The following is a 20,510-nucleotide window of genomic DNA, read 5'->3' as shown; positions in this document are numbered from 1 at the left end:
CACACCAACATTCATTGAAATAACACAATTTATTAGAATAAGTTTTGAACAGTCATAGGCTTAGAAATGATCCACAGTTGCTGCCAAATCTCCAGCTCTGTATTATCTTAACTGACTTGGAGCTTCTTTCCTGCCAGAAACTCTTTGGAGAACGATGAATCTCTTACTAGAATTATGATTCTCGGATTTCCAGCCTTCACAACATACCTGGGTACAAGGATTCAAAGAAGTATGAATTAATATCAAATAACATCCACTCTTATGGAATAAAAGGAACAATGATCTAAATGAGGAGTGGGACCAGTCATAGGGGGACATACAAACATCCATGTCCTGGCCAACCACGTAAGAAGCACTGTCCACTGCTGCTCTACTTTCCCATTATCCACAATGTGAATGAATCCTTAACATGCCAGAATTTGTTCACAAAGGATTCTCTTTTGTCTCCTGTAGTACCAGTGGCATTAGTCTGCACCCACCACCAGGTTTGATATTGAACCCCGCGGTGGGTATGTTAGTGAAATTTAGGGTTGGGAGCACTGGCTGATGAGCATATCAGTGCCACATCCCTGTAGACTGCCAAGGAAGAAATGTTCCAGCTTGTTGGGACTCAGGAGGACTGCTGGAGACCAGAAGAGGACCCTATGGTGTTGGCTACTAACAATTTCATTGAAATGCACAAGCAAACACAGGAACAGCAGGCAGGTTAGCCAGGGGCACAGGGTAACCTAACACAGATTTTATGGACTGCAGCAAAACCGTTGCCACACTGCTGCCTCCATGGGCAGCTGCCATGGAGAGCTAGATCTAGCAGTCTGAGGATGCTGGACAGTCTCACAGGCCTGCATCCATTGGTACGCAGTAGCAAAGGTATGGTGACAGGGCAGCAAAGTGACAGTACACCCCAGGTGTTGCTTTCTCACAAAGGGACATGGTGATGCTAGCCAGAGGAGGGCCCGCACAAGACTCCCCTCAGGACACTCCAGACGGAGCTTGGCATTCTACCCTCATTGCCTGGCACCCTCAGAACTCCAGGAATTTAAGCTGGGGAGGGTGGCATTGCTTCTGAACAGTGGGGGCTGGGGGGCACTCAGCATGTCAGGGTTCTCTAAACACACCACCAAGGCTGGTGGGCTCCAATGTGGGCAGGCTCCCTCCACCCCAGTTGTGGAACCCAGGACTGCACTGAACTGTCATGCAAAGAAGGAAGATGACCTTCTGCAGGTGACACTTCACTGAAAATACATCACATTTGTGAATGCATGTTCAAATTTCTTCATCAGTTGTGTGTGCAAATGTCTGTCTGGTTGGAACTTCAGCATTGAAGGTACAGAACTTGAGGTACACGCCTTTAATGTGTGAAGTGAGTAGCTTCTAGGAACTGGCAGATGCTTGTTAATTTGGCAAAGGGCATTAAGGATTTCAGCCCACAAAACAAGGCTAGTGCATCATAGCCGTTACCTGGTCAAGAATGCTTGGAGAAGAAATTGGACTGAACATAGATTAATGTCTAAGGTTCACATAGACCTGTGTGAGCACTATGTGCTGTCAGCTTTAGTGGATTGTGAAGCAAAACACTTAATTCACCCACTCCAAGTGTGGTGATAGCCACTTTCAGCTCCACTTGCCACACTTAAGATCTATTGTCTATTGGAAGTTGCTCTTCACACAATGAACATAGAAGGGTACAGCACTGATACAGGCTCTTTGACCCACTGTGTCTGTGATGATCATGATGCCATTCTAAACAGTGAGTCTCAAGCTCAGCCTCCTATCCTTGGTGAATCCTCAAGTGTCAATTCCTTTTTTGGTACCTCTGCCCAGCAATCCTCATGTTTTGAACATCCCTAGGTCCCCACCCAACCAGTCCATCTTAATCTTCATCTCTCCATTTTACATCCTCAGTTCCAGTAACCATGCCAGAAATGGGAGTACATACCACCCCCACCTGATAGAAGTCAGGCTTCTGCTGACTGTCAATTACCAACACCCACTCTCTGCATGTTGCCAACAATTACCAGTCAAACTAAGTCCCATAGCTTCAATCTCATAACATTGGCCTCCAAGAATATCTCTTTGCCCTCCACCGGCTTTTAATGAACGGACCTCCCAGGACTTGACAGTGACTCACCCATTTGAGAGACTTCGATGGACAGCTCCAAATGATGAGTGACCAGACCTCTAACTGATATGTGCAGCTCCCTACCTGTTATCCTGTGACTCCCTGGACTGGGTGCACTAGGCCCATAAGGTTGACCATACTTACTCCCAGACCGGATCCCCTGACCGTGATTACCCTGAACAGCTGAGTACTATGTCCAAGACCCTGGACTGATATCGGAGGCTGCTGCTGATTTATTGGATCAGGAACCCATTTCCCTTGCCTTGACTGAGGACTACTCCCATTTGACTTGGAGTCATGGCTGTTTGTTGGAAGCACATGCAGTCTGGCACATTGTGCAGGAGGGAGACTGACATTGTCTGGAGGAACAAGCATCAAGCGCAAGTGGCCTGGTTACTACTCTGACTTCCATGGGTTATGTAATCACTTGTGGGATGTGGGCATCACTGGCTGGCCAACATTTACTGCCCATCCCTAGTTGCTCGAGAAGGTGGCAATGAGTTGCTTTCTCAAACTGCTACAGTCCACATGCTGTAGGTTGACCCCTAATGCTGATGGGGAGGGAATTCCAGGATTTTGACCCAGCAACAGTAAAGGAACGGTGATATATTTCCAAGCCAGGATGGCAAGTGGCTCAGAGGAACTTGCTGGTGATGGTGTTCCAATGTAACTGTTGTCCTTGTCCTTCTAGATGGAAGTGGTTGTGGGTTTGCCTGGGGATCTCTGGTGAATTTCTGCATTGCATCTTGTAGATGGTAAATGTTGGTATTACCGAGCATTGGTGGTAAAGTGAGTGGATACTTTTGGATGGATTACCAATCAAGCATGCTGCATTATCCTGGATGGAGTCAAGCTTCTGGAGTAATGGGGAGTACTCTATTAAACTCTTGACTCTTGTGCCTTGGAGATGATGGACAATCTTTGGAGAGTTAGGAGGTGAATTGCTCACTGCAGTTGGGAAGTCTTACCTCTGAGTGCTAACCAGTGGTAGCAGAATGGGAAACTGCATAGTAATAATGGAAGACTAAGTAATAATGAAGGATTTTGATAAATACTACAATGCCTCTCTCAACTCTGTAGTGAGAATCTCATCTTGCCATTCAATACAGTGTTGGAAAATGAGACTTTTTGGTCTCAACGTTGAGAAGCTACTTGCTCTCACCTGATCTTCCTAACTTTCTCACATAGGGCAGAACCTTCCCAGCCTCAGACCAGTGTGTTGGCATTCACACTGTGCTACATTTTCAGTCTAAAATGAATTGATGTGTAGGCCATGTGCAGGGGTTGGTGAAGAAAGAAATATGAAGTGATACTGTCCAAATCCACTTCACCTGAGTACTCAGACCGGAAGTTGTTTAAGGTTAATTTGTCTAAGAGATTAAAAAACCAATGCTGTAACTGGCTATCCTTTCCAGCCTGCAATGGTTTTTTTTAAATAATGATAGCTTTTTATGGGACATGCAAAGGTGGTCCTGCGGCACTGTGGGTGACATCACTGTTTCTGAACCAGAAGTTCTGGGTTCATATCCTTCTCCAGCTCTATAAGACCAAGGAAGATATATACAGTCATAGCATGGCCAAATAGATCAAGTAACAACTTGCAAATCTGCCAAATTATGTGAATGGCATACAGTAATAATAAGTGAGATTTCCGGTTAGTTCATGATACAGTAAGAACATCGGAAGCTCAAACATCACGATTAATTGCTTTCGGTTGCAACATACACATAAAAGTGAATGGTGCCACAGCAAAGCACAGTCTGAGTGAATTGTAACATTCACAAAGAGCTTATGTCTTTTTTAGAATATCCAAACAAATGGCTTTAAAACTGGTACAATCCATTCCATATAAAAATATGGTAGTTCTCCACCTAGCTAAGTGAAAGGAACAGCAGGAATTGAAATCAACAACCATTCTGCTCACCTATCATGACTCAGAATCTGGCGCAGAGTGCACATGGGATCTACCAGGAACAAATCCTCTCTTTGCTCACCTTCAAAATATAGCTGTAGGCACAAGAGAGCAAATTGATTAACAGAAAGTATCTTTTTATTTATGTTTTAAATACTTACCAAAAATATTTCAGTTTGTTTGCTCTTGATTACTACAACAGAGAATAGTAAGATTCTACAACAGAAAAACCAAGTATTCCTTTCTCCATCTTATTATCGTCTCTCCTTCAAAAACCTGAACTTCAAGATAAATGGATTTTTGTGGAATAATGAAGTAGTGTAAGAATCAATATCACTACTAGAATGGATTATAATATCCTGAAATACAGACTATTGAAATCAACTTAAATTGTTCAGTAAGTTGTGGTTAAAACCTCCCAAATGGAAATAAAAATTCAAGGCTAAAGATTTTCCTGTTTTAAAATGCAGTTGTAAGGTGTGTTGTACCTAGCCTGCATCACATTTAGAAGTCTGTTTAACAAGCGGTGGGGTAACATATTTATGCAAACTAACTAGTCACAACTTTAATACTTAGTCTGCAATGCCCTGATGTGCTCTTTTACTGCACTATGTCAGATGTAATAAGAATGCTTTGCTTCAAAATCTCACATTTTATCAAATTATACATGCATCAGTCTGAACTCATCACACCAACCAGACCAGAACAATGGTTGCATGCAGCAAACACTTAGAAGAGCAAATGCTTCCTTGCACCAAAAAATATCAACTGTCTCCTGCATCCAATGTCTCTTTAAGTTCACCAATGTTTTACACACAGCCATCTGCAAAAACTTCTGAAGTCACTGCCATGCACAAGCCTCAGAGGCTAAGGCAGCCAGAGGGAATGCTGCCTGTATACCTTACAAACTCCATTTTAGAGACTCGGTGTTGAAGAAGTATGGCTGATTCATGTAAGTGAATGTACGTTTTTGTATTCGCTTGTGGGATATGGGTGTTGTTGGCTCTGCCAGTATTTATTGCTTGTCCCTGGTTGCCCTTGAGAAGGTGGTCATGATATGCCTCCTGAACTACTGCAGGTAAACCCACAATGCCACGAGGGAGCAAATTTCAGAGTTTTGTCCCAAAGACATTGAAGGAACAGCAATATATTTTCAAGTCAGAATGGTGACTGGTTTTGAGGGGGAACTTGCTTCTAGAAGGAATATGTCCTTCTAGAACGTAGTGGTTATGGGCTCCACAAATTTGTGAATAACTTTGTTACCCTCAATCCAACTCTATCAGTTTTGTACTTTTAAAACTATCATCATCTACGACAAATAATGGCTGTCAGACCAAAACATATCACTTTAAAATTACCAGTGCTGAAGGCGAGTTCACCAGGAATAAATGTTTCTGCTCTACTCAAAAATGAAGGGAAATTAGGTGTTGATTTGTTTTCTGAGTTATTTCGCAAAGGGCATCAGAATGAATGAAAACTAATTTTGTGACAGCTTGCCAACATGGAACTAACAGTTCCATCTAAGTTGGAGACAGTTTCCTCCACTTACTCATTTTTCATTCAGGATAACATTCTTAAATCCAGTTCAAATAATACCTCTAAATTGTTTGGCTTATATTTTTTTTCTGTATCCCAAGGGGGGACGTTCTCACCAAACATCACAGATAAATGGTCCATAAACCTGAAAAGAGAACAGAGCCAAAATTAATCTCTAGAAGGCAAAAATCTTTTTTCCCTGCTTGGCAGAAAACAAAACTCACATCCATAATTCAATATTATAAAGATCATATCTTTTTTATTTTGCTTTATTCTTGATTGTGGATTGAACTGGGAAAAGGAGGAGAAAGTGATATTCCTGATGAAGGGCTTATAGAACAAAGAAAGAAGAACAAAGAAACTTTACAGCCCAGGAACAGGCCCTTTGGCCCTCCAAGCCTGAGCCGATCCAAATCCACTGTCTAAACCTGTCACCCAATTCCTAAGCATCAGTATCGCTCTCCTCCCCACCTACTCATGCATCTGTCCAGATGCATCTTAAATGAATCTAGCATGCCTTCTTCTATTACCTCTGCTGGCAACATCTTCCAGGCACCTACCAGCCTCTGTGTAAAGTACTTGCCGCGTGTATCCCCCTTAAATTTTTCACCTCTCACCTTGAAAGCATGACCTCTCATTATTGAATCCTTCACCCTGGGAAAAAGCTTATCTCTATCTATCCTGTCTATACAGTTCATGATTTTGTAAACCTCAGTCAGGTTCCCCCCTCAATCTTCCTTTTTACTAATGAAAACATTTCTAACCTACTCAACCTCTCTTCATAGGTAGCATCTTTCATACCAGGCAACATCCTCATAAACCTTCTCTCCAAAGCGTCCACATCCTTTTGGTAATGTGGCGACCAGAACTGTACACAGTATTCTAAATGCAGCCAGACCAATGTCTTCTACAATTTTAACATGACCTGCCAGTTCTTATAACTCAATACCCCGTCCGATGAAGGCAAGCATACCATATGCCTTCTTGACCACTCTATCCATCTGTGCAGCAACCTTCAGATCTCTCTGCTCAACTTTTCCCAAGGCTCTTCCATTTACTATGTAATTCGCTCTAGACTTCTCAAAATGCATGACCTCACATTTGCCTGGATTGAACTCCATCTGCCACTTCTCTGCCCAACTCTCCAGTCTATCTATATTCTCCTGTATTCTTTGATAGTCCCCTACTCTTTCTGCTACTCCACCAATCTTCGTGTCATCTGCAAACTTGCTGGTCATACCAACAGTGGCCTCTTCCAGATCATTTATGTAGATCACAAACAACAATGGCCCCAGCAATGGCCCCTTTGGAACACCACTGGTCACCTTTCTCCATTTCAAGAAACTCCCTTCAACTACTACTCTGTCTCCTGTTGCTCAACCAGTTCTTTATCCACCTAGCTAGAACACCCTGCACACCATGTGACTTCACTTTCTCCATTAGTTTAACTTATCAAACGCCTTACTAAAGTCCATATATTTGACATCGACAGCCCTTCCTTCATCCATCAACTTGGTCATTTCCTCAAAGAACTCTATTAAGTTGGTAGGACACGATCTCCCCTGCACAAAACCATGTTGCCTATCACCTTAATAACCTCTAGCCTACCCAACACACCTTCCCTACTTCTGTCAACGTGATCCAGAGTAATCCAACTTCTTTCTCTAATCTCAACACTCATCATGTCCCTCTCCTCAGTGCACACGGATGCAAAGTAATCATTCGGAATCTCACCCATTTTCTCAGGTTTGACACATCGCCTTTCTTCCTTATCCTTTAGTGGACCAATCCTTTCTCTAGTTATATAAGAATAAAAGGCTTTGGGATTCTCCTTAATTCTGCTTGCTAAAGTGATTTCATGACTCCTTTTAGCCTGCTTGATTAATTGTTTAAGACTGGCCCTACTCTCCAGATATTCCTCCAGGGACCTTAGCTGCCTGGACCTTATGTATGCTTCCCTTTTCCTCTTGGCTAGTCATACGATTTCTTCTGTCATCCACAGTTCACGAATCTTGCCTTTCCTGTTGTTTGTTTTCAACGGGAAATGCCTATCCTGCACTATCTTTGAAAGCCTCCCACATATGAAATGTGACTTCCATTCAAGTAGCTGTGTCCAATCCACGTTTCCTAGCTCCTACCTAATTTTGATATAATTATGCCCAAAATGTCAATTCACCTGCTCCTCTGATGCTGCCTGACCTGCTGTACTTTTCCAGCACCACACTTTAGACTCTGAACTGGGAAAAGGACGGTTTTTAAAAGAAAGACCAAGGAAGGAATTGTTGTATTTTTAATTATCAACTTACTCAAACTCATTGTAAGTTGTGCTTACATTCTTGCTTTGCAAGCAGCGGGGGAAGGAGTAAAAGTAGACAGCATGACACCAGTGTATGTGTACCGAGTGAGATTCAACCAGCAGCAAGCAGCTGATTGGTTTGTGGAAATGTGGCCAGTCATGGATACCAAAGGTCGTCAGCCTGACGCCAACTCTATGATTAACTGTTGGGTAGCTAAACAGCTTGTGGATATGAATGCTTCAAGCGGAAGCCTTGGAACATTGCAAGGGGTGATGGTATCTCTTACCCCTATCAAATTCCTCGGCTAAAGAAAACTAGGTGTTTTTGTTTACCAATTGCTATAATTGCTATCATTTGTGAACTAGTTCACCCTGTACTCCCATGAAGAAATGAAAGAACATGAAGGAGATGATCAAAAAAACAAAGAACTTAAAGAAACAATCAAATCCGGATGACTGGTGCTAATGAAGTGTTTCGCTCCACCGATAGTTATTTTCCTCTCCAACCATAACACTATTTTTTGGCTGTGTCTGTCTGTGTGTATGTGTTGAGTTTTACAAGGGGGTTGGAGCTTTAATTGATAGAGTTATGTGTTGATAGTTCATTGTTGTTTATCTGTGGTTAGAATCTATTTGTTTGCACTCAATAGCTCTTGTAAATACAGAAACCTGGTCCATGTTAATCTGAGTGAACATAAAGATAAATTGGAGATGTTGCGTAATGTGATAAAATTTTAACTTCTGTGATTACTCAGGGAATAGTGTGGCTTGATTTCCAATACACTACTCAGTGAGGCATAACAGAACAAGGAGACTCAGGACAGTCTCAGTTCATCTTGTGGCCTACGTTCACATCCTTTGGAAAGTGTTTGCTTCTAAGTTATCCTCAGATCTATTTCACCACAAAGCCATTAACAAACGAAGATTGTAAATTGCCAGTGTATTCAGACAGCTCCAGAAAGCAAGGACAAAGCCACTAGTGTGCATACATTAACTAAAAGTGGGAAATAATTTTGACATGGCTGTTGCTTATTCATTGAAAATGTCTACTGTGAAGCTGTCATGAATATAACATTATTAAAATATCAGCCCACATCACATGAACATTTGACTAAAAGTCCTAGGTTTGCTCAAATCATTAGAGAGGCTATTTTTAGAACACAAGATGTCATACCTACAACAGACACAGAGAATGCTAGAAAACCCAGTTCAGTGTCACACTGGAGACATTAGCTCGGTTTCTCTCTCCACAAATATTGCCATACCTGCCGAGTTTTTCCAGCATTCTCTGTGTGTGTTTCAGATATCCAGCATTCACAAAATTTTGGCTTTGTCCAACCTAAAAACAGACATTAATATCAATTGCCTAAATTGAAAGATGTCTTTATTTGATATTTACCGGGTGTCTTCATGAAACGCTGAGATAAAATCCATTTGTTCATATTCAGGATACAGAAACAGCACAGGCCAATTTAAGGTGCCATTTTCATCCAAGTGCACGGCAATGCCATTCTCAGAGTTTATGCCATCAAACAGTGTTCTCAAAATCCTGCTGTCTTCCTTATTATCATCATCATCATCACTATCAGAGTTTTGACTGGACAACTCCTGAGGCTGAAATACCTTGATCTTCCTCTCCTACAACAGAGAACAATAAAACCTAAAGCAAAATTCAGAAATAGTGAAATATATCCTTACATCTAGCAACAATGCTGAGTCAATCCCTTATCCTCAAAGATATTCATCTATCCTTTGGGACAGGAAGCTATGTGATAATTGGGGACAGGCCTGTTGGTAGTGCAGAATATATGTTTTTAAAGTAGAGGTTGTGACATATGATTCTAAAATCATTCCATCACTTCCATCTCCTTACTGTAAATTAGTTGCCACGTACAAGTGCTGATCTTAAATATCAGGTATCATTTTAAAAACATATCCTTCTCCAGAGCAGTACTGTCAAATATGCATTTTCCATACATACTCATGAAAAAGTCAAATCTTTTAAACCCAATTTTAGGCCAAAGGTCAAGAGATTGACTTTTCCATAAGTAATAATTTTAAGAGATAGATGTGTATGCTTGATTAGGTCGCAAACAAAAACCATTATAATGGAATAAAGTAAAAACTTACAACATGAAGGAATTCACATTTAGTCTCAAGCATTATTTATTTTGTAACATTATAAATTATATACATTTCCTCCAAAACAATACAAATGTATAGTTCCTATGAAACCATTTGTAAGCCGAATTGGCGAAAGCGAAGAAGCAATTACCATTAATTTATGTTGGAAAAGTTTTTGAGCGTTCCCAAACCCAAAACATAACCTATCAAGTCATACCAAATAACACATAAAACCTAAACGAACACTAACATATGGTAATGGCCTTCGGAGGTTGGGGTGGCAGGAGGTACAGGATAGCTTAGGACATATCTTGCTAACGGATGCTCAAAATACATTGAGATAAACCACAGATGCTCGCAGACACAGTTCAAAGCTATGCCAGCTTGATGGCGAGATGCTGAGTGTAGTTCCCAGGGAAGGTACTTGTTGGCGCCACCCTTGCTGCATGCACTTTTTTGTAAAAGCGAAAATCCTCTTTCATTTAGCGAAAACAGGTACTAAAGTAGGCCTTTAATAAAAGTGAATTGGTGTAAAGCGAGCGTTCAAAAAGTAGGGGATACCTGTACCATAAAGAATTAACTACAACAGTCCACATTGTAATTCTTCAATGTCTCTCTGATTAGCAGCTAAATCACTGAATACTTTATCCAACTATCATTTTGGTATAACATAACATAGATCTTCCTCATCTTTATTTTCCTTATCATTGGTAGTACCAGGAGGTTCAACACCAAAATTCCACAAGTAGGATCCTAAATATTGTTGAATGTATTCGATATTCCACAGTTTAGAAATTTTTTTTGACATCGCCAGGATCAAGCTCATACCTTGTGCCTAAAACCCATTGGCACAATGTTGCTAGTCAAGGTGTCTGCAATTTTCCACCCCCAATTCCCACTTCCTTCAAACACTGTCCTTGAGAGGGTTCTTTATGCAGATATCTAAGGGTTGAATGATTTGTATGATCACCAGGAAAAGCAGTCAAATAACCAGCCTTTCCCATGAAGTGGGTATAATGCCTATCTGAAGTTTCTCTTTACAGAGAGTTCTGTGCTCCACTATTACCATTGGCTTTAATCATGTGCCATCTGCCATACGTAACCACTCTGGACTGTTTGTAAACCCACCAGCTTTACAAAGACAGTACCTTCTACAATCTTGGTATCAGTCTTGTTTGCTAGCAGGTTGAAGTTCACTTGTTTCATTCATATTTCTAATGTAGATCGTTTAACACATATTCATCAACTGATGTCAGCTGACAATTGATGATTTTACTGTGTATAGGTGGCAGATGCTGTTCTGACAAAGTACCAAATCATACCTTTTCACAAAGCTCAGGCATGACATAGCATTGACCTTCAATTCTGAAATACCATCTTTCTTCATTTCTCTGAGGGTGTAAAGCTGAAGTAAAATCTAAAAATTATGCCTAACCTCAAATTAATGAGGTCAGTAATTAACAATAAATACTCAACAATTAGAACACTATTTAACATCTTAAAAGTTAGGATTAAAAGTTTGAAAAGTTCAGCTTTTTAGAGTATAAGGTCATGTGGTCATCTTCTGTAGGAGATCAATTTTAACTTGACAGCAATGTGGAAGACAGGGCCACTTTTCCTAAAGTTTCATATTCCCTTACCCTGATAGCCTTCAGTAAGGCCTCTGCTTGCACCCGGTCCTTCTTCTCCTTCAGTTTTGATTTCCTTAGATTACGCTCTTCAATGCGCTTTAAAAAATAAATTAATAATTAAGAAGGAGATGACGTGGCAAGAATCAGTCAGAACAAAGATCTTTCACTTGTGATCTGAATTCCACGCATATTCAAATGATGCCTTTGAAGCCATCATTCTCTGCTCGCTGTGAGGGCTTTGAGCATAACAAGTTCAACATGAACCTGTCAGCAGAACACACATTGTCAGCACAAAATAATCTCTGAGATTACAATGCAATTTTAAACAGTTAATTCATCTGCTCCCACTCTGCTTATTAACAACGTTCCTGCCTCGAGGAACGACGTTGACAGTTTCTGCTCTGTCTACATATTTTAAACTTAATTGACTAAATCCCCTGTATCCAGCACACATGCAATGCAGTCATCACAGACTTCATCTCTCACAGTCAAGTACTTAACCAGCAGTCGCTAAACATACCTTCTGTTTATCAGCTTTGGCTCTCAATTCAATGAGTTGCTTTTCTTTGGGTTCAAACTGGAGGCCCTCGTCACACCATGCTATTGCCTGGCTGTAATTTTTCAGTTCAATGTGACAAAGGACACCTGTCAATATAAAGGACACCTGTCAGTCATTTAATGTCATTAGAAAATCCATTTCCCAAACATTTATTTACTAATCAAGCAAACATAGTGAGATGCCAGTTTAACAAAATCTACCTCCATTTCATAATATAATATTAATGTTTATGATTAAATATGGAGTCTGTTAGAGGATCACCAGAACAAGACTCTGGACAATGTCAATTTTTTTTAGAAATGATCTTTCTTTTCTCAATAAAAAGCAGCAAAAATGGGTGAGAGATAGGAAGAGGAGGTTCATCATTATCTAACTCACCTATGGTTAGTAACAAACATTGGTCCTATATGGCATTTTTCTGTCTCAGCATCCCATTTTGCTACTGCCTTTGGATTAAGACTAAAAGAAAGTCAATTAGTGGAGCACCACCCTGTTAAATTCATAATTGCCTGTGCGTGTAGCACAAATGTTTGAAGTCCAATATAGCATCATAGATTCTGAGTTCACTGCTATGGTTTCCCGCTGTCGGAGTTCTTCATGGATCTCCCAATAGGAAGGCAGGCATCGCTGAATCATAAACTAGAGTTGTATGGTGGGACTGTCTGAAGTCTTGATGCAGTTTACTCTGTAAGAGTTGCCTGTGAAGCTGAAATGTCAGATGGGCAATAACCCAGCTTCTGGAACCCTTCAGAATATTCCCTAAATCTGAGTTAGAGATCTTGGAGGCTACTGCCTTACTTTCCTTAACCTGGAAAGATTAGAGAGGTTCAGATTTACTCCAACTGTTGGCTAACTATTAATCTAACCCTAAGTATGAACAAAATACTGCAGATTCTGCAATCTGTACTGAAAACAAAAAATGCTGGAAATCTCAGCAGGCCAGGCAGCAACCATGGAGAGAGTGCATGCGAGTGTTTCGTGTCCAGATGACTCTTCATCAGAGCTGATGTGAAGTGTGGAAGTGGCAGCATTTATGCAATAGTGGAGATAGGGTGCGAATGCTGGGGGGGGATGAAATGGTGTTCATAGAGCAGGTTAAGTAATCGGAACGTGAGAATGACAGAACAGTGGGTTCAACCCACTTCCATTCCTTCCCTTCCTTTTAGCTTTATTTGTTACATTCTCTGTAACCACGCCCTCTCTTCCCTTCCCCACACCCCAGTGGGACTGTCTGTTCTTTCCAGTCTGGCAGTTAGACTCAGCATTGTTCTGCCATTCTCACATTCTGATCATTTCGGCAGCCTTTCCGATCTGCACTATCGGCACTCTTTCTCTCCTCTACCTCCATTGCATAAACACTGACTCCTCCACACTTCACATCCGCTCTGATGAAGAGTCATCTTTACGTGAACATTAGTGATCTTCAGCACATGAAACTAACCCTCCCTGTTTGATTCATCACCGGTTCCCATCACCACCCCCAACCCTTTATGAACATCAATGCCTCCCTCAATCCAGATAGCCACCAAACAGACAACTAACTCCTCCAGCCCTCTTGAACTCAACACCCCTACAGACCACAAAATACCCACTTATTGTCCTCCCACCCCTAGTCACTCTCCCTTGCATTCAACACAGAAACCAACTCACCCTAGCATCCTTGGACCTGACAGCAACCCCCAGACAACTAATTTCCCCCTTGCTACCCGACCCCTAAAATCAATCTGCATTAATCCCCTCCCCTCACTGACTGGGCACAATCAGACAGCCCTGAACTCCCTCCACTCAGGCAGATACCCAACCCAACCTATCCTAAGCACATTCACTTATTTAGAACTCCACACCACTCACCCACATCACTGTCCTAGCCCCTACCTGTACACGCCATCCTTCCAACCCTGTTACCCCACCCTGCACCTGTGCAGCCCACACACTTTTAACAAAATTCTTGCAGTAGCTGTCAAGTGATTTTAGGATTTTTAAACCTTGAAATACAGCAGGTACTGCTGCAAATGAAACATGTAGTTTGAGCACTAATCCATGCTGGTGTTGGCTGCAGGACCTACTGCTTTGGGCTGGATCACTTCAGCTAGGTGGGAACTTTTTGTCTGATTTGGGTTGGAAATAGGAAGTCTGATCCAGATCAGAAGATTTGGGCTCATACTACCTGTGCTATTGCTAGCATAAAATACACTTTCAAAACTCAATTACAGATTTCCTAAAAGCTGGGGAGGTGGCCAGGAGGAGAGAGAAGCAAGGAGGGTCTCGTTGTACCTAGCTGTGTCACACATCAACACACACAGATTTAGCAGGGAATAGATCCCCCTAGAAAGGAGGGCAAGCAAAACAAAACTCAGTATTTCTGCTATCTTACCTCTAATGATCGCTTTCAAATGATTTGGTTTCAGTTTTCGAGCTGCAATTACATCATTTAGTGCAGATCGATTATTACCTTGAATAAAGCATATTAAAAGACAGAGTGTGAGAACAAATTTACTTTTTTGAGGGGTGATAGATATATGACAGATGTCAGAGGTAGGTTCTTTACTCAGAGAGTAGTAGGGGTGTCGAACGCCCTGCCTCCAACAGTAGTAGATTCACCAACTTTAAGGGCCTTTAAATGGTCATTGGATTGATTTCACAGGTCGGCGCAACATAGAGGGCCGAAGGGCCTGTACTGCTCTGTAATGTTCTCTGTTTTTTGTTCACCATATTTTTGCTGTTCCATATGTTAGTTCTATACTTAACAGCTAACATTACCTGGGAGTACTTGCATGTGGAGGAAAGTACTACTTGATTACGGGTATGCTTTTCTCGCTTAGTTTTATATTTTCTTATCCATTAATTATATTTGTTTACAGCCCATAATTGTTGTTGAGATGATCTAATGATACCAAATGTTCTGTTAATGATGTGTTTCCCTTTAGAACTCATACAAATGTGCAATGTGACATTTCTATTAAACATACCAGCAAACCTTCCAGTCCTCAAGTAATGGCAGGCAGTGACCAGTGGGGTACTGCAGGGATCAGTGCTGGAACCGCAGCTTTTTACAATATATATTAATGATATAGAAGATGGTATTAATAGTAATATTATCAAATTTGCTGATGATACAAAGCTGGGTGGCAGGGTGAAATGTGAGGAAGATGTTAGGAGATTACAGGGTGACCTGGACAGGTTAGGTGAGTGGACAGATGCAGTTTAATGTGGATAAATGTATGGTTATCCACTTTGGTGGCAAGAACAGGAAGGCAGATTACCACCTAAATGGAGTCAAGTTAGGTAAAGGGGCAGTACAAAGAGATCTGGGTGTTCTTGTACACCAGTCAATGAAAGGAAAGCATGCAGGTCCAGCAGGCAGTGAAGAAAGCTAATAGCATGCTGGCCTTCATAACAAAAGGGATTGAGTATAGAGCAAAGAGGTTTTTCTGCAGCTGTACAGGGCCCTGGTGAGACCGCACTGGAATACTGTGTGCAGTTCTGGTCTCCAAATTTGAGGAAAGACATTCTGGCTATTGAGGGAGTGCAGCGTAGGGTCAATTCCTGGAATGGCGGGACTATCTTATGTTGAAAGATTGGAGCGACTGGGCTTGTATACCCTTGAGTTTAGAAGACTGAGAGGGGATCTGATTGAGATGTATAAGATTATTAAAGGATTGGACACTCTGGCAGCAGGAAACATGTTTCCGCTGATGGGTGAGTCCCGAACCAGAGGACACAGCTTAAAAATAAGGGGTAGGCCATTTAGGACAGAGATGAGGAGAAACTTCTTTGCCCAGAGAGTGGTGGGTGTGTGGAATGCTCTGCCCCAGAAGGCAGTGGAGGCCCAATCTCTGGATTTGTTTAAGAAGAGTTGGATAGACCTCTCAAGGATAGTGGAATCAAGGGTTATGGAGATAAGGCAGGAACAGGATACTGATTGAGGACGATCAGCCATGATCATAATGAATGGTGGTGCAGGCTCGAAGGGCAGAATGGCCTACTCCTGCACTTATTGTCTATAAGATTATTCCAGATATAGACAGCCTGATATTCAATTCACTTAAGATGCTTACATCTAAGAGACTCATTCATATTGAGAACTAATCTCATTGTCTAACATTGATTCAGACAATCCTCAATACTGACTTCCTGAACAATCTATCTCCACACTAGAATTATCAAGTATCAAGCCATACTTAAATAAAATTGTGCTGCTGCTCTGTTTGTATGGAGTATGACATTCAGCTCAGAGTCACTGCATTTTCTCTTCAGTCCCTCTGTATAGGAGATTATGGCTTTCTTGTAATTCTTTTCCTTGAAGTAGTGATTCCCTTCATTCTTGTATGTTTTTGCAAGCTCTGTAAAACATTGTTCAAAAGAAAAAGTTTAACATAACCTATGAATATTAGTTATTGTCGCCTAGCCTACATAAAAATGTGATTTATCATTTAATCTACATAGACGCTCAAGTTGTTTCAACAGACATTAACCCAGGAAGTGAAAATTGCAATATTATTCTAGGAAAGTGGCATTAAGGTTCACCCCAATGATTTTCCTACGAACAGTTTCAGTATCTCCAATACTGATTACATCAGTGAGCAAACATTTATTCAGTAGATTATTTAGAAATCAATTCACCCAAGTATTATTTTCCTTGTATTCTTCTGAAAATAAAAGTAGGATCAGGCTAAAAGATTGCACTGTGGAGTACTCACTGTAGTATCATCTATCACTTCTATAAATGATAACATGTAGGTGGGGATGACAGCAACATAATGGTAATGTCACCAGACCAATAATAAAGATGCCCAGACTAATGTTCTGGGACAAGAGTTCAAATCCTCCTGCAGCAACTGACAATGACAACATGTCATAACCATCAATTATTGCAAAAGCCCATTTGATTTACCAATGTATTTTAAGAAAGGAAATCGACTACCCTTACAAAACAAAGCCAAAACACGGACATAAGGAACTAGGAAAACTCAGGCAGCATTAACAGTTTCTGGTTCAGGTTAATGACTTTACAACAGAATACAATTACTCTTAGTCTGCCATCCTTACTTGGTCAAACCAATGTGATTCCATATCCACTATTAGGTGATTGACTCTTAACTTCCCACCAAAACACTCTAGTAAGCCATTCATGCAACAGATGCTGGCCTTGCAGGTAACACACATATTCCATAACAAGAATAAATAAAACCTGGCCAATGCCAATAAATTTCATTCCATTGACTTCTCAGAAGAAGAAATCTGCAGGAAGCCAGTTAATGTTTGCAAAATGAAAATTTGCAAATCGGAATGGGTTTTGTTTGAATTTCTGTACCTTCTGGAGATTGGTCCTCATCATACAACATTGACTGGATGCAGGCAAGTTCTGGATGTTTCAAAGGATCAAGTTCTTCAGGAGCCTTTTTCATAAACATTGGAATCTTTTCGAATTCCTTGGCAAGAATAAAAAACATAACAATATAGTCAGCATTGTACAGTAAATGAAATTGTGCCTTTACTTAGCTACTGAGCATGTGTCTACAGGGCTCGAGATAAGATGGTACCTCTCAGCATCTTCTGTACATAGTCACGTTCATTAAAGACTTGCTGTTTCATCAAGAAGGTGGATCTCTCAATACTACAAACATGACATCGTCCTTTTCTATCTCAGTTTGCTCCTATTTAACTTTTCTAGTACCTGATTGCTTCTTAACGGGCAAAGTGAGACATGAAAATGCCTTCTCGTTAATTATATAATTTGCAAGTTCTTCATAAAATTAGCATTTATTCTCAAGACAAAGGAAGATCTATTAGCTTACAGATGATAGGTTTTAAAAGGGTGCCTGGGCAATTTCTCAGCACAGAGAACTGTTTAAAATGCCAGCTAGTTTGGGAACTGGGAAAGGAGATTCAGTGATCAGCAATTGGAAGTGAATTTAAAAACAGATTAAATATAAAGTTTGGTAGAAGATTTGTAGCTCGGGTGCTCGTTGTTGTGGTTCTGTTTGCCGAACTGGGAATTTGTCTTGTAAACGTTTCGTCCCCTGTCTAGGTGACATCCTCAGTGCTTGGGAGCCTCCTGTGAAGCGCTTCTGTGCTGTTTTCTCCGGTATTTATAGTGGCCTGTCTCTGCCACTTCCGGTTGTCAGTTCGAGCTGTCCACTGTAGTGGCCGGTATATTGGGTCCAGGTCGATGTGTTTGTTGATAGAATCTGTGGATGAGTGCCATGCCTCTAGGAATTCCCTGGCTGTTCTCTGTTTGGCTTGCCCTATATTGGTAGTGTTGTCCCAGTCGAATTCATGTTGCTTGTCGTCTGTGTGTGTGGCTACTAAGGATAGCTGGTCGTGTCGTTTCGTGGCTAGTTAGTGTTCGTGTATACGGATCGTTAACTGTCTTCCTGTTTGTCCGATGTAGTGTTTTGTGCAGTCCTTGCATGGGATTTTGTACACTACATTAGTTTTGCTCATGCTGGGTATCGGGTCCTTTGTCCTGGTGAGTTGTTGTCTGAGCGTGGCTGTTGGTTTGTGTGCTGTTATGAGTCCTAGTGGTCGCAGTAGTCTGGCTGTCGGTTCAGACTACTGCGACCACTAGGACTCATAACAGCACACAAACCAACAGCCACGCTCAGACAACAACTCACCAGAACAAAGGACCCGATACCCAACATGAGCAAAACCAATGTAGTGTACAAAATCCCATGCAAGGACTGCACAAAACACTACATCGGACAAACAGGAAGACAGTTAACGATCCGTATACACGAACACTAACTAGCCACGAAACGACACGACCAGCTATCCTTAGTAGCCACACATGCAGAAGACAAGCAACATGAGTTCGACTGGGACAACACTACTATTATAGGACAAGCCAAACAGAGAACAGCCAGGGAATTCCTAGAGGCATGGCACTCATCCACAGATTCTATCAACAAACACATCGACCTGGACCCAATATACCGGCCACTACAGTGGACAGCTCGAACTGACAACCGGAAGTGGCAGAGACAGGCCACTATAAATACCGGAGAAAACAGCACAGAAGCGCTTCACAGGAGGCTCCCAAGCACTGAGGATGTCACCTAGACAGGGGACGAAACGTTTACAAGACAAATTCCCAGTTCGGCGAACAGAACCACAACAGATTAAATATAACTTCAGCCTGACCTCGAGGTAACTAATCACAGCTAGTGGATCCTGAGCAAGCTCCAAATGTTATCACGTAACATTCACAAAATTACTTTGTTATTCCTCACATGGCGGTATGTCCTGACAATTTATTTAACCTTGCCTAGCTGTATCGCTTGCTCTTTTATTTCCACAAGTTGCGAGTCGAGTGAAGCAGCTTTCCCGAGACGTTCCGAGAAGTGCCCCTACCCCCGCCGATTTCTGGGCAGCTTTTCAAATCTCACCTCTTCCCAGTTATCCTCGTTGAAGCCTCCCTTGTACTTCTTCTCCTTGAAGTGGTCGTAAAGCGCATCCATTCCATCCTCCTCCCCCGGCGATGCCATACTGTCCACTCCCAGACAGCTCGCTCACTGCCCCACAGCTGATACACTCGGGAGATTTGTTACATTCAGCAACACATGTTTCCGGCTGCACCACTGCAAATCGTCCCCCAACACTTCCGCTACTCCCCACACTAACATTGGAGACGTAAAGCTCTTCGTCGAAGTGAAATCTGCGCGGCACTGTGTTTTGGATAATAACCATTTAAAAGAGGCGGAAGATCTGAATCGATGCTGTGCTCGGTTTTTATGCAGTGAGCCAACGGGTAGAATGTACTGAGGTCTCCAAAATACCATAGTATTGATAAAAGTAAAATAAATCAATTGCTTGTTATTACAGTAAAATTGGAGGTGATCACTTGAAGTGAGCAGCCTTTCAAAAGTAAAACAAAATTAAAAACCATGGGAAGGTCAGGCTCCATGATGATGGACATTTCGGGTGACCAACGGCAGGAATCTGGAGGAGGGGCAGTTGAAAATAGAAAGTCACGTAATGACATTTTCAGGAATATAACCTGCCAGAGTGGCAACCGTCTTCCACAGATACTTAAAGGGCATCATCAGTAATTGAGCTATCAGAGCCATAGAGGCAAGCGGTTCCCTGAGCAGACTGTCAAAGCCATTTGGCAGAATGCCTCATCGCCAGAACTTTCCAATAAGCACCAAGACGTGGCTTGGCTGGTGGTGTGAAGGGCTCTACCTGTAAGATCCTTCATGCATGCCCGGACTCTCTGCCGCACCGCACGCTGCCCTCGAAGCGGCTGCGGGAGGGGGACGAGACTGTCACACACCTCCTTCTGGAATGTGCCTATGCAGAGGAAGTCTGGAGAGGAATGCAGTGGC

At 41.8% G+C, this 20,510-nt stretch overlaps 1 protein-coding gene across 1 annotated transcript; it reads right to left on the bottom strand.

Annotated features, from left to right (window-relative positions):
• Positions 1 to 10: 10 nt before the first annotated feature.
• ttc4 (tetratricopeptide repeat domain 4) lies at positions 11 to 20,191 on the bottom strand. The gene is made up of 10 exons (XM_072574468.1): positions 19,572 to 20,191; positions 17,495 to 17,612; positions 16,362 to 16,523; positions 14,555 to 14,632; positions 12,142 to 12,266; positions 11,631 to 11,717; positions 9,266 to 9,504; positions 5,631 to 5,715; positions 4,047 to 4,129; positions 11 to 207 (listed from the first exon to the last, which is right to left on the bottom strand). The coding sequence occupies exons 1-10, from the start codon at positions 19,668 to 19,670 to the stop codon at positions 108 to 110; spliced, it is 1,176 nt and encodes a 391-aa protein (XP_072430569.1). The 5' UTR covers positions 19,671 to 20,191; the 3' UTR covers positions 11 to 107.
• Between the last annotated feature and the right edge of the window lie 319 nt (positions 20,192 to 20,510).

Source organism: Chiloscyllium punctatum, chromosome 7 (genome assembly GCF_047496795.1).
Source record: "Chiloscyllium punctatum isolate Juve2018m chromosome 7, sChiPun1.3, whole genome shotgun sequence".
In the NCBI taxonomy this organism is placed as follows: Eukaryota; Metazoa; Chordata; class Chondrichthyes; order Orectolobiformes; family Hemiscylliidae; genus Chiloscyllium; species Chiloscyllium punctatum.
Note: the sequence above shows the minus strand (reverse complement) of the source record. Positions and strands in the feature narration are given on the sequence as shown.